The following is a 14,308-nucleotide window of genomic DNA, read 5'->3' as shown; positions in this document are numbered from 1 at the left end:
GTAAAATTTTTCATTCTAGAATATAGTATTCCATAAAGGGTTAGGAAGGTAGAAGAATTTAGTACAAGATAAAGGTGACATTTCAAATTAACAAGGAGAGACTTTCATTTTTGGTGATATTGAGGTCAGGAGGACCTGGAAGATCTCCAGTTATAAAAATATCTAAAAATGGTGGGTTAAATATAACAAAATACCTAACTGAGCTCCAAAGATAAAAATGGAATGCCCCAGGGGCCAAGCAATGAGAAGGACTGAAAACCGGAGATACAGATGAGCTGACACTGCTGCCGCCCCAGGGGTGATTAACAATCTGAATAATGTAAGGCTCCCGGTTTATAATGTCGAGGTGGGAACAGGACACCAAGCCTATTGTCTGTGTGTGGGGGAGGGCGAGTTGAACCTGAGTCTCCAGTGTAGCTGGGATCTTTGAAAGTCTAAACCTTGAGTGGCAATAGCTTCTAACATTGAGACAATCGCATCCATGCCTGACTTAACTCTTGCAAAGGCCAATATCAAGAGGAGGTCTTAATCTCTGAGATTCTTTCCATCTGGAGAACCACTGCTGTAACACTCAGTTGATTCCCTGTGTCACCTCTCAAGCAGGATATGTTGTTCTGACAGCTGGTCTGAACTCCAAGAGGTTGTCAAAATAAGACATATTTGTGTTGTCTCTTCTCCCTATAGTCTATTATTTGATCAGTTGGCAGGTCTATCAGTGTTTGAAATGTGATTCTTCCTCTAGGAAATTATCCCACAAATTACAGGATACTCATAAAAATTCCCAATCATAAATAATGTGTGTTCAATATGATTTATTTGTAAAAGAAAGAAAAATTGGAAGCTGCCACATAGCCAACAACAGTGGAATGGTTAACTGAACACTATGTAGCCATTAAAAGGAATTAAGTTGATCTCTATGTATGAAAATGGAAAGAATGGCCACACAACATATAATTAAGACTTTTTAAAAAGCAAGCTATGTAATCATTAGAGAAATGCAAATCAAAACTACAATGAGGTATCACCTCACACAATGAGGAACCTCTCTATGATGGAATGTTTTTCATAACATGGGAAAATAATCATGATATAATTAAAAAATTCACAATGCAAACACTGTCCATAACATGGCCCAGCAGCTCTATGCCAAGGTACATACCCAAGAGAATTGAAAACATATGTTCACACAAAAACCTGTATACAAATGTTAATAGCAGCATTATTCATAATAGCCAAAAAATGGAAACAACCCAAATGGCCAGCAGCTGGTGAATGGATGAACAAATGAAGTATATCCACAGAATGGACTATTTTCCAGCCATAAAAAGGAATGAAGTACTGATACACATTACAACATGGATAAACTTGGAAAAATATTTGCCAAGTGAAAGAAGTCAGACACAAAAGATAACATATTGGGGCTTCCCTGGTGGCGCAGTGCTTGAGAGTCCGCCTGCCGATGCAGGGGACGCGGGTTCGTGCCCCGGTCCGGGAAGATCCCACATGCCGCGGAGCAGCTGGGCCCGTGAGCCATGGCCACTGAGCCTGCGCGTCCGGAGCCTGTGCTCCGCAACGGGAGAGGCCACAGAAGTGAGAGGCCACAGAAGTGAGAGGCCCGCGTACCACTGAAAATAAAAAGATAACATATTGTATGATTCCATTTGTATGAAACGTCAGGAATAGGCAAATCCATGGAGACAGAAAGTAGATTAATGGTTGTGGGAGACTGGCAGGAGGGAAGTGGGGAGGGGCTAGTTCATGGGTATGGAGTTTCTCTCTGGAGCAATGAAAATGTCTTGGAATTAGATGGTGGTGATGGTAGCACAATGTTGTGAATGAACTAAAAAAATCACTGAATCTTACACTTTGAAATGGTGAACTTTATGTTTTATAAATTTTATCTCAATTTAAAAAATATGTATATAGAACAAGATCCAAACTTTGTGGGGGAAAAGTAAGACTAATGGATTAAGAGTGGTGGTGGATTATAAATGCTTTTAATTTTTTCTGATTTTCTCCAGCACATACATGTTATATTTTAAATGGCGGCGGTGGTGGAATAAAAGCATTTAGGAAAGAGTGGTCTTCTCTCTTGACAAAATCTATGTGCTTTGGAAATAACACCGTGTTCTCACTTGGCAACTTAACCAAGGGCAGTCCGTCCAGCCTGTGAAGTATACTTCTTTCTGTACAGTGTTTCACTGCATTTAGTAAAACAAGCCATTCACCTTTTGCTATAGGGTGCCAAAGAGCAGAGCTGACTTAAGCCTTTCCTTTTCTGTCTTTTTAGATGTTGTAGACATAGCTTTTTGAAGCAGAGCAGTCTGGATTAGCTAGCTCAGGGCTCAGAGCTTCAGAACCTAAATTCTCTTTGACCTGACTGGCTTCCTGCCCTTACCTGGTGCTTCTGCTTCTCCACTGGTGAGATGAAGTGGTAAATGCTCACTTCACTGGAGTGGGGAAGAGAATGCATTAGGTAAGTCTTTCAAAGCACTAAGAGATAGAAGGACCAGAGAAATAAAAGGTTATTCAACCCCACTGGAGACTCAAATCACCGATAAGCAGCTGGAGAAGATGGAGCTTATGTAACAACTCTTTGTCTCTCAATAAATAAACAGATAGGATCTGAGTCATGGGGTCACTGAGGCTCCTCTTAACCCTTGGGTGGGTGGTACTTTTCATAGGCTCACAGGAATGCTGAGATCTCTGCTGTGCTTGCTTAGCAAAGTTTTTTATTTAGATCTCACCTGACATCTTATTTTTCCAGTAGCTCCACAACAGGAAAATGAAGGAGAATTCACAATTGCACAGGTTTTGGTTGCCTTGGAGACCATGTACTTTTAAGATATTTATGGAGGGAGCCTTAGTTTACTCTAACTGTGCAGTATGTTCCAGCTGGAGTAGAACTTTGTGGACTGACAAGGAAAGGAGCCCAAGATGTAGGAAGTAAGTAAGTATGCTGCCCAACAAGTTGTAGAGCATGATCTCAGCTGTGTTTTGAAAATACATAAAATTCTGTAACTATGTATCTGTCATCTAATCTATCATCTATCATCTATCTATCTATCTATCTATCTATCATCTGTAGATCAATTGATCTACTATCATCTATCCATCTTGGTGAATGGATAGAAATGGCCAAATCATTACCACCGCTTGGCCCTGGGAGTGAGAATGGAACATACAGATAGCAAGACTCTCACTTTTTACTCTATACGTTTCTGTACTATTGAAATTTTAATAGGTTGTTTTGTAACAAAAAAGTTTTAACAGAAGTTACCAACTGTAATCCTAACTACCTCTCTGACAGTCCTTTCAAACATCTCACAAAGTACGCGGAAAGAGTTAACACAGAGCCAGTTCAAATTCCTGATTTTGTGGTGGAGGTGGAGGCAGGGTTAGAGGTAAAAAGAAGCAAAAAGTGGGGAGGGGAGGGAAGAGGAGGGCTGGCTGCTCAGTTCTCACCTGAACCAATAGCATGAACGTTTCAGGCCCAACGCCCATTTGTGGGACTATTTCAGGAGTCAGAGGTTGCATCTGAATTCACTGTCACTGTAACTGGCCAAAGAACTAAGACGACTTCCTGGTTTGGCTACTTGGAAGCTGCTTCTCCTTTACCCAGAAGGTAAAATCTCAAGCCTCAGCTAATCTGGTGACGGTGGTTTGGAGTGTGCACTTTTTTCTTTGTGGTGTATTGACTTCTTTATCCACAGGACAGTAGGATGCTTATGGAATAGGGCTTTATTTTTACTAATGACGATATTAACACTAAATTTCTAACAAGGTGGAATGGTTCTCCCTGGTTCTTCTTTGCACAGGACAAGACACAGTCTGTTGAAGTGTTAGGGAGGAACACTTGCATGGAAAGGAAGGAACACATATGCTTTCATTGTTTAACAGTTCTCATGTCATTTTTCCTTGGTCTCACTGAGAGCGTGGTTAAATTTTCATGGGGATTACAGTTGCTCACAGCGAATCTCACAGTAGGTAAGTATTCGATGGAACACTCTCAGCTAATATTGTAGAAGGGCTCTTGCTTATTTTCCATCTCAGGGAAAAGTCTTAAAACTTCCCACATTCATAACAAAGCTACTTTACATGAGAAAGGAGTTTGGAAAGAGATGTCTGGTGAAATCACTCCAATGTTTTGGTCCAACTGTAGCCCCCCCAGGATGATGTCTGTTCTTAGTGTCACAGCGACCCCTTTTTTTCCCCATAGTCTTTGTTAGTGATGGACCCATACATGATTCAGTTGCACGACCATGGCAACCTCCCCTCAGTGCTGGATGTGCATGTCAACATCCCTGGGAGAAGCTCTGTGCCGGGAAAAATGAAAGGCAGGAAGGCCAGATGGTCCGTGAAGCCCTCGGACATGTCCAACAAAACTTTCAATCCCATCCGGGCCATTGTGGACAGCATGAAGGTGAAGCCAAATCCAAACAAGACCATGATTGCTCTGTCAATTGGTGAGTTCGAGACACTTGACCGAGAGGCAGGCATTGTTCCTCCCACCCCCATCCTCATGGGTTGGTTGGAAAGGATGGAAGTGGAGGGTGGGTCTGAGCACTGGGCATGGAAGAATAACCTCTTGGCGGTTCTTTTTTTTTTTTCCCATGAAAAGGGGACCCTACTGTGTTTGGAAACCTGCCTACAGATCCTGAAGTTACCCAAGCAATAAAAGATGCCCTTGACTCGGGGAAGTATAACGGCTATGCCCCCTCCACTGGTAAATTCCTCCTGAGACTCTAATCTGGTGGCTTCCAAATCTTTAGTGCTCTTCTAATAGGAATACATTTCTAGCATTCTTCTTTGCTTTCCTGATGCATAATTCCTAAGGAGAAGCTAAGATAAAATGGCTGTTGGATTTGGGGAAAGGGGTCTCAGCATACTTAACCTCAAGCCATCAAGGTCTAATTTCTTTCCTGGCTTCCTCTGGCATTATGGCACCTCCCTGCTCTAGGTTCCCATTACATACTTATTTCTCAAATAACACTCCTATTCTATCATCGCTAATTCTAAACGGAGGCCTTGAGTGTGGCTGCACCTGCTTCTTTACAAAGCCCTCTAGCTCCTAAATTAATTTAATTACTGCCCTGTGTAAATAGCTTCTTGGCCTTATTTCTCCTTCTCTACACATTCAAGGTTTAATTTAATTATGGTCCTAATCACACTCTCAATGTAATTGTACTTGTTTCAAGGCAAAAACAAAAAACAAAACCAATAAAACCAAGAACAGCAAAGAATGAGCTGACCTACTGGAGGATAGAAGGTTTGTTTAGGACAGAAAGAAATTATTCTTAGGTTTAGGTTTAACTCACTCCATCTATTAAACATTTCTACCCTAAACATTTTGGTAAAATAAGTGATTCCTTGACTTTGTTTCGGTGTCGCACATTTCCCCGCTGTGTATATGTGCGCATAGAAACATATTCTTTTTTTTTTTTTTTTTGCGGTACGCGGGCCTCTCACTGTTGTGGCCTCTCTGGTTGCGGAGCACAGGCTCCGGACGTGCAGGCTCAGCAGCCATGGCTCACGGGCCTAGCCGCTCCGCGGCATGTGGGATCCTCCCGGACCGGGACACGAACCCGTGTCCCCTGCATCAGCAGGCAGACTCTCAACCACTGCGCCACCAGGGAAGCCCCCTAGAAACATATTCTTAATGCAGAATAAAACTCCAGTTTCATGCTAAACTAGAATTGTAAAAACACTTTAAAGAGATATCAGGGATGTGATTTTTAGGTTGATTATTTACATTTTATGAAGTTTCATAAATAAAAATCAAAACAAAATAAGACCAAAAGTTAAGTTGTAAAAAAAGTTTATACATAATGGAAAAGAATATGAAAAAGGATGTATATATGTATAACTTAAATCACTTTGCTGTACAGCAGAAATTAACATAACATTGTAAATCAACTATACTTCAATAAAATGTTTTAAAAGTTTATAATGACTTTTATATCCAAAGTATTAGGAAACTGACTTAACCTGAAAACCCAAAACCAAGTCTCCATTTGACAAAATGCAAAGGATATGAACACTTCATGCCAAAGGAAACACAGATAATAACATATATCTAGAAAATACTCTTCTTTATTAGTAATTAAGGAAGTGCTAATTTGTATAACATCAAGAGACCTATCTCTACCTATTAATTTAACAAACATTAGGAAATACTGCCTCTAGTCTTGGTAACTGAAGACAATCTTTCTGGAGAGCAATTTTGTAAAACATAATAATTTGTATGAAACTGTCTATACTTCAAGCTTGTAAACCAACATTTGGAACTATTGTATGAGAATGTAATTTAAAAGAAAAAAATTTTAATTTCAATATAATTTTTAAAATTTATTTTAATTTATATTATTTATTTCTGGCTGTGTTGGGTCTTCCTTGCTGCTCACGGGCTTTCTCCAGTTGCGGCGAGCGGGGGCCACTCCTCACCGCGGTGGCCCCCCTCCCCCCGCTGTGGAGCATGGGCTCCAGGCACAGGGCCTCAGCAGTTGTGGCACATGGGCTCAGCAGCTGTGGCTTGCAAGCCCCAGAGCACAGGCTCAGCAGTTGTGGCGCATGGGCCGGTTGCTCTGTGGCACGTGGGATCTTCGCGGACCAGAGCTTGAACCCATGTCCCCTGCACTGGCAGGCGGACTCTCAACCACTCTGCCACCAGGGAACTCCATCAATATAAGTTAAAAGGAAAAATACTAATAGGTATACAGTACAATGTGAAAAAGTTAAAATGGACCCAAGGTAATGAATTCACTAATTACAAGTTTTCAAAAAATATAATACCTGGGGCTTCCCTGGTGGCGCAGTGGTTGAGAGTCCGCCTGCCGATGCAGGGGACACAGGTTCGTGCCCCGGTCCGGGAAGATCCCACATGCCGCGGAGCGGCTGGGCCCGTGGGCCATGGCCACTGAGCCTGTGCGTCCGGAGCCTGTGCTCCGCAATGAGAGAAGCCACAACAGTGAGAGGCCCGCGTACCGCAAAAAAAAAAAAAAAAAAGAAATATATATATATAAAATAAATAAATAAATAAATAAATAAATAATATATATATATATATATATATATATATATATATATATATAAAAATACCTGGAAGGGATTTAGGAATAATCTAAATCCTAACTAATCTAATCCTATTTTAGATTATTTAATCTAAATTTTAGATTAAATAATCTAAAATAAAATAAAACATATCACAGTAACCAAGATGCTGCAGAGTATTTTATAGTTTGGGGAACTCTTTTTGTTATTATTTATATATTTGTGCTCATTATAAAATTGTAAGATATAAAGTTAATCTCCTTTATCTATGGTGACAGAGAGCTAAACTAAATCGTATGTGCTCTGAGCTGGGGCAGAAGGTAGCCTCGAAGCCCTGTTGACTTAAGGGCAAAGCTGTCAGTTGTGGAATGAAAACTTCCAGCTTCCTCATTCTGCTCTTTTCTCTCAGGCTACTTATCGAGTCGGGAGGAGGTTGCTTCTTATTACCACTGTCCCGAGGCACCCCTGGAAGCTAAGGTGAGCCCTAGACAAGGAACCAGCTTGGGAACAGTATTGGGCAAACTCTACCCTTTTCCTTGTTTCTGTTCCATGAGGAATAAGGGTTTCAAGTGGAACAAAAACTAAGGATAATTTCCCTTTGGCAATTCGAGGACTTTTCATACGGGGAGGCCACTAATCAGTGATTATATTTAATGTCATTATAGTAGGATAATAACGTTGCATACAACTCGTATAGTGTCTGTCTCAAGGAGGCTTAAGGGACTCAGAGGTCACCCTATATTTTGCTTCTCTGCAAAAGATCATTGAAAAACCATGATTCATAAACATCAAATAATTGAAATTTTTAATTTTACCAATAGGTCTTTTATGAATCTGTAGCTTCCTTCACTGCCCTTAAGGTCACTTAGATGGGAAGATAGAGCTTCCATGGCATACTGGATTGATGGCAGGGCCAAGTTTAAATGCTACCCTCTGCTCTGTTGTCCACTGGGTGGGGGTCAATATTTCTTAACATTAAGAGGTGCCCTATAGCTGTCTTTCAGAAGAGAGTCAGGTTTCAAATCTCTGGTCAAAAGTAAATAAATAACCAGGTGAAAAAGTCCAAGGTCATAATGATCTCTCGTGGAGGTCTGCTGAGTCACAACCAACCCGTCCTTTTTTAAGTGATTTATTTCTCTTAAGTGGCCAACATTTTCAACAACTTTTAGATATGCACATATGTAAACATATTCACTTCTTTCAATTTTGGCTTTGTACAGTCCCCACTACTTTACATAGTGTTTGTAAAAATAAGGTTTTTTTTGCTTCCCACTCATTCATCTGATAACCTTTCTCCTGTTGCTGTTGGAACCCCTAACAAAATGAAACTTTTCTGTTCTTTACAGGATGTCATTCTAACAAGTGGCTGCAGTCAGGCTATTGAACTTTGTTTAGCTGTGCTGGCCAACCCAGGGCAAAACATCCTAGTTCCCAGACCTGGCTTCTCTCTCTACAGGACTCTGGCGGAATCTATGGGAATCGAGGTCAAACCCTACAATTTATTGGTAAATGACTTTTAAATTTTAGACACAAGAGCTCAATTACTACTTCATAAAAATATATGACCATTATCTTAGCAGAGAAAGATCTGGAAGTGGGTGGTCGAGGCCACAGACACATTTTGTTATTTACATTATATCTCTGAGTGAAGTGAGTAGTCCTACATTTTTCAGAATCATCTTAGTCTCCCCGTTTTTTCCTCCCCAGCCAGAGAAGTTTTGGGAAATTGACCTGAAACAACTGGAATCTCTGATTGATGAAAAGACAGCTTGTCTCGTTGTCAATAATCCATCAAACCCCTGTGGGTCAGTGTTCAGTAGAAGTCATCTCCAGAAAATTTTGGCAGGTGAGTCCAGCAGACTTCACCTGACAGAGGAGAAGATGGGGATGGAATCCTTCAGGTGTTTCATGGAACGAGAAAGGAGTCCTTCACTAAGTTCCAAGCCTAGGATGGAGGTGGGAGGGCTCCACTGGGGTCTCTAGTGAGTGGTGTGCCCCTGGAAAGGTAGGAATTCCTGAAAGAAGGAGAAAAAGAGGAAATACTTGCCTCTTCACCACTCCCATCATGTGGAAGAGAGGGTTTGAAATATCTAGTTAATTAAAGAGCAAATTTAGGCTCTGTACCCTGGAAGAGTATAAGAAGAGTTTATAGTTCTTAAAGAGGAAGATGAAACATACAAACATGAAATGCAAAGTATAATAAGCCCAGGTAAATATTAAATGCTAAGGCAATTCACATTAAAAATGATTTCAGCATGTTTCTCTTATTTTCAGTGGCTGCAAGGCAGTGTGTCCCCATCTTAGCTGATGAGATCTATGGAGACATGGTGAGTCTCGGGTAGGATGCATCACTGCCATATTCTCAATCCCAAATTATCTCATGGCACCTTTAGATGTGGCACCTAGAATAATCAGAAGCAAATCCTAATCATTTCAGTACAGCACTAATCAGTAGTATCCCTGCGCTCTAAACAGATATACAGATAACCAGCCCTTAGCCAGTTTTCCAAGATCCAAAAAGCTATACAAATCTGAAGATTTTTGGAATTCATTTGGTGGCAAAACCTGGCTTGGCCTGATATAAAGCTATTTGTAAATCTTTATGTATCTCACTTATGGATCTGTAGAAGAGTGTAAGGAAAGGGGCGGAACAGTTACTGTGCTTGATATAAAGCTATTTGTAAATCTTTGTGTATCTCACTTATGGATCTGTAGAAGAGTGTAAGGAAAGGGGCGGAACAGTTACTGTGCTTGATATAAAGCTATTTGTAAATCTTTGTGTATCTCACTTATGGATCTGTAGAAGAGTGTAAGGAAAGGGGCGGAACAGTTACTGTGCTTGATTAGGAGTGCTGTCCCCGATTGCCCTGCGGCTGTTACATAATATATGGTACATGTGCTATATAACCTTTCTAAAATCCAAACAGTTCTACATTTTGCAACACACTTGAGCCCAGGAATTTCACATAAGGGATTATGGACCCATACCTTATTGTGAAATGTGTAATTCCAACGGTCATTCATTCCCTAGAGCCAAGGGTTATACCTATTACTGGGCTGGGGTCAGTTTCCTCATTTTAGGCTTCCTTTAATCTAGACTAGATACTGGGTTAAATGTATTTGGAAGAAGCCTCTTGAGATCCCAATCATGCTTCAGGGTAGGAATGAGCCCGTAAATCTGAGACCCTGTCCCTAGTGATATAAGGAAAATTTTGCAAGGCATGGGATTCAGAGGAAAGTAAACCAGAAGACAACGGTAACAAGCACCTCTTCTCCTCAGGTGTTTTCAGATTCCAAATTTGAACCTCTAGCCACCCTCAGCAGCAACGTCCCCATCCTGTCCTGTGGAGGGCTGGCCAAGCGCTGGCTGGTTCCTGGCTGGAGGATGGGCTGGATTCTTATCCATGACCGAAGAGATATTTTTGGCAATGAGGTGAGAGCAATGTGGTGAAATCGTATGTCTAATTTAGGGGTGGTTATAGACATATATTTTTCTAAATATTTATTTATTTACTTTGCATGCACAGTGGTAAAGAGGTAAGGAGTTTTTTTCTTTCTTTTTGGCCCTGTAGTTCCGTATGCCTGGAAAGACACTGGATAAAGACAGTACTGGTTATTCCTCTCCAAAACTCAGTTTTTCTGTCTTGGTGAGGAAGTTCCATCCACCTCCAATTTTAGTACCACAAAAAAGAAAACAATAGCAGTAATGATACCTAATATTGTTTGTGGGATTCAATGTGCCAGAGCTTTATGTACTTTATTTCAATTTAATTCTCCTAACAACCCTGTGAGGCCAGTATTAGTATTACCTCCATTTCACAGGTAAGAAATATGAGACACAGAGAGGTTGTATAATTTGCCCAGAGTCACACAGCCAGTGCACGGCAGAGCTGGGCTACAAACCTAGGTGGTCTGATCTAAGAATGACACTAGGCACCATCACTTCTCCAGAGATTAAAAACTTGATAGAATTGGCAGAACAAGGATCTCCACAGTGGGGATGCCTAAGAAAGGCTAAATAATGTGTTTGCTGGGGGGCTTTTTAGATCCGAGATGGGCTGGTGAAGCTGAGTCAGCGGATCCTGGGACCCTGCACCCTTGTCCAGGGAGCTCTGAAAAACATCCTGCATCGCACCCCTCAAGAGTTCTACCACAACACTCTAAGCTTCCTCAAGGTAAGGGCAGCCCATGACTTTCCACTTTGGGAGTCAAGGAATGCCACCAGTGGAATTTGAAATAATGGGTCCTCATTTCTGGAGCGATGCTCCATTATGGGGCTTCCAAGCCAGGAGGTGGCATCAGTGTAAATATCTACCCATACCTTTCTCTAACTTCTGGCAATCCACCCTGCTCCTGGCCAAAAGCTTCAAGTGGCAGAGTTTTTATCTGGTTACCCCTTATGCCAGGAGGGCAAACTTAGGTCCCCTGCCTTTGATGTGGGCTCTCCTTTTAATGACTTGGTTTTTCTTTTGCTTAACTTCTCATTCTTGATGGCTCTGTCTCCTCCCGTAGTCCAATGCGGATCTCTGCTATGGGGCATTGGCTGCCATCCCTGGACTCCGGCCCATCCGCCCTTCTGGGGCCATGTACCTCATGGTGAGTATGTGGGTGGCAGGCAGTTGGTGGTGGTGGGGGAAGCCAGTCTGCAGGGCTCACGAAGACAACCACATGGGCTCCTGAGGCAGTCAGTTTAGGAACTGCCTTGTTCTGAATTGTCCCATCGATGTGGTTTAACCTCAGTGCTAAAAAAAAGAAAAAAGAAGAAAAAGAAAAAAACTCTTAAAATGACTTAATTCTTCATACAGAGACTCATTTTATATGTAGATACAGGGATGACATAAGACACAAATAAGAGGCTTTTCACACTACTGTAAGTCTCACCTAGGAGAGATCTGGTTCCCTAGGAATGTTTGGGGATATATAGGAATTTTGTTTGTTTTCAGAAAGACTGTGTGGGGTGCTATTGGCATTTTGTGGGCCAGGGATGCTAAATATTTTTCAATGGGCAGGGTAGTTCCATGCAATCAAGAATAGCCTGGCCCATAATGATTATAGTGCCTTTTAAAAAATAATTAATTAATTAATGTAATTTTGGCTGCGTTGGGTCTTCGTTGCTACGTGCGGGCTTTTTCTCCAGTTGCGGTGGGCGGGGCTACTCTTCCTTGTGGTGCGCGGGCTTCTCATTGCGGGGGCTTCTCTTGTTGCGGAGCACGGGCTCCAGGCGTGCGGGCTTCAGTAGTTGTGGCTCGCAGGCTCTAGAGCACAGGCTCAGTAGTTGTGGCACACGGGCTTAATTGCTCCGCGGCATGTAGGATCTTCCCGGACTAGGGCTCGAACCCATGTCCCCTGCTTTGGCAGGTTGATTCTTAACCACTGCGCCACCAGGGAAGTCCCAATAGTGCCTTTTTTGAGAAACACTGGCATCCTATTTCCAGCTTTCATTTATCGGCATCCAAGAAGGAACCCTTCAGTAAACTAAAACATTAATATAAATACATCCTCTCTTCCCTATGAAAAATGCTGTGAGTTCATAAGAGCAAGAACTCTTAGTTATCAGTAGTGGAGTTCCAAGATGTTTTTTAGAGCAGTCCCTACCTTAATTTGTGGCATAGGGAGTTGGCCTGTTTTCCCTCCTGATAAATTTGCATCTCCCTGTTATTGGTATAGGTTGGAATTGAGATGGAACATTTCCCAGAATTTGAGAATGATGTGGAATTCACTGAGCAGTTAGTTGCTGAGCAATCCGTCCACTGCCTCCCGGCAACAGTGAGTGCTTACGTCTCTCAGGACACTCTCAACGGTTTCTAGAGCCTCAGGAACTCTCCCTGAGCTGGTCTTTAGCCTGACTTTCTCTCCCCCAACAAAGCATACTGTCGGCCTTCATATACTCAGGTTCCTCATCCACGGATTCAACCAACTGTGGATGGAAAAATATGAGGGGAAAAAAAAAATCCCAGAAAGTGCCAGAACTTGAATTTGCTGCAGACTGGCAACTATTTACATAGCATTTACGTTGTATTAGGTATTATAAGTAACCTAGAGATGATGTAAAGTACACAGGAAGACGTATGTAGGTTATGCAAATACTATGCCATTTTATGTATGCGACTTGAGCATCCTCGGATTTTGGCACTCTCAAAGGTTCTGGAACCAACCCTCCATGGATACCGAGGGACTACTGTATTCTCTTTCAAAAAGATTCAAACTGATGGGTCTCATGACCTCTATTTAAAATTTGTTTCTCCCCCATCCAGGAAGAAAAATTGTGGTTGAACATTCTAGGTGAGAGGAAATCAAGCTTGTCCCACAAATTCCTTTTAAGATAAATTAACTCAGTTACTGGCTTAGCAGTCCAGTGGTGGGAATTGAGTGAAATGATAGCCTTGGGTAAATGGCATCACTGCTTTGCGCTGATTAGGGCCCTGGCCATATTAGGGTGGTCCAGTCCCTGATTCAATTGCTCTGAGAATAACAGGCTTTTGTTTTTGCAGTGCTTCGAGTACCCAAATTTCTTCCGAGTGGTAATCACAATCCCCGAAGTGATGATGCTGGAGGCCTGTAGCCGGATCCAGGAGTTCTGTGACCAGCACTACCATTGTGCTGAAGGGAGCCTGGAGGAATGTGACAAATAGGACGCAGTCCATTCTCCTGAGTGTGTGTCCCATCGGGCTGGGGAGAGCGGGACTGAGCCCTGCTGCTCCTCAGGTGCCCCTGCTGGGAGAGGGGCCTCACAAATACCACGACACGGGCTCAGAATTGCTCCAGCTTTCCCCCAGCTGTATCCACACACACACTCTGAACCCCAGATTTCATCGCACTCTGCTCTGCTGGAGTGACTCACTAATTCATTAATCCACCCCTATGACTTCCATCAATCCATCCTCCCATATGACTTCCTCCTTTTAGCTTGAGAGTACCAGGTGAACAAAGTCACCCAGGAAACGGTAGAGACAGGAAAATTAAGAACTCAGGATTAGAGAATCAAAAGATTGAGGGAAGTTGTGCCCCCAACCATTTCCTCTTACTCTAAGTAAGAACACATTCTCTTCAGTCAGGTCTGAAGCCCAACTCTGTTACTGGCTCACTTCAGGTATACATCACTGTATGCAATAATGCTATAATGAAAGAAGTTGGGGACACATGTATTTGGTTACTTCTAAACACATTAGGAAAGCTTGCCAATTTGAAGGATCACTTACAGAAACTTTTCGTTGATTTTTTTTTTTTGTAGAGAATTATTTTGTGATACAAAGAAATT

At 42.0% G+C, this 14,308-nt stretch overlaps 1 protein-coding gene across 1 annotated transcript; it reads left to right on the top strand.

Moving 5' to 3' along the window:
- The first annotated feature begins 3,499 nt into the window (after nt 1–3,499).
- TAT (tyrosine aminotransferase) lies at nt 3,500–14,277 on the top strand. Its single transcript, XM_004273236.3, has 12 exons — nt 3,500–3,625; nt 4,220–4,466; nt 4,622–4,726; nt 7,460–7,527; nt 8,397–8,555; nt 8,758–8,896; nt 9,325–9,377; nt 10,331–10,483; nt 11,097–11,225; nt 11,563–11,646; nt 12,718–12,816; nt 13,542–14,277. The coding sequence occupies exons 2-12, from the start codon at nt 4,232–4,234 to the stop codon at nt 13,680–13,682; spliced, it is 1,365 nt and encodes a 454-aa protein (XP_004273284.1). The 5' UTR covers nt 3,500–3,625; nt 4,220–4,231; the 3' UTR covers nt 13,683–14,277.
- The last annotated feature ends 31 nt before the right edge of the window (nt 14,278–14,308 follow it).

This window comes from Orcinus orca, chromosome 20 (assembly GCF_937001465.1).
Source record: "Orcinus orca chromosome 20, mOrcOrc1.1, whole genome shotgun sequence".
In the NCBI taxonomy this organism is placed as follows: domain Eukaryota; kingdom Metazoa; phylum Chordata; class Mammalia; order Artiodactyla; family Delphinidae; genus Orcinus; species Orcinus orca.
This window is presented reverse-complemented; position numbering and strand designations above follow the sequence as displayed.

Bases quoted from the DNA above. Each gene is read 5' to 3' on its own strand.
- TAT (XM_004273236.3), top strand. From the start codon at position 4,232: ATGGACCCATACATGATTCAGTTGCACGACCATGGCAACCTCCCCTCA. The intron at 7,528-8,396 runs GTGAGCCCTAGA...TGTTCTTTACAG, and splicing joins AGGCACCCCTGGAAGCTAAG to GATGTCATTCTAACAAGTGG. The intron at 10,484-11,096 runs GTGAGAGCAATG...GGGGCTTTTTAG, and splicing joins GAGATATTTTTGGCAATGAG to ATCCGAGATGGGCTGGTGAA.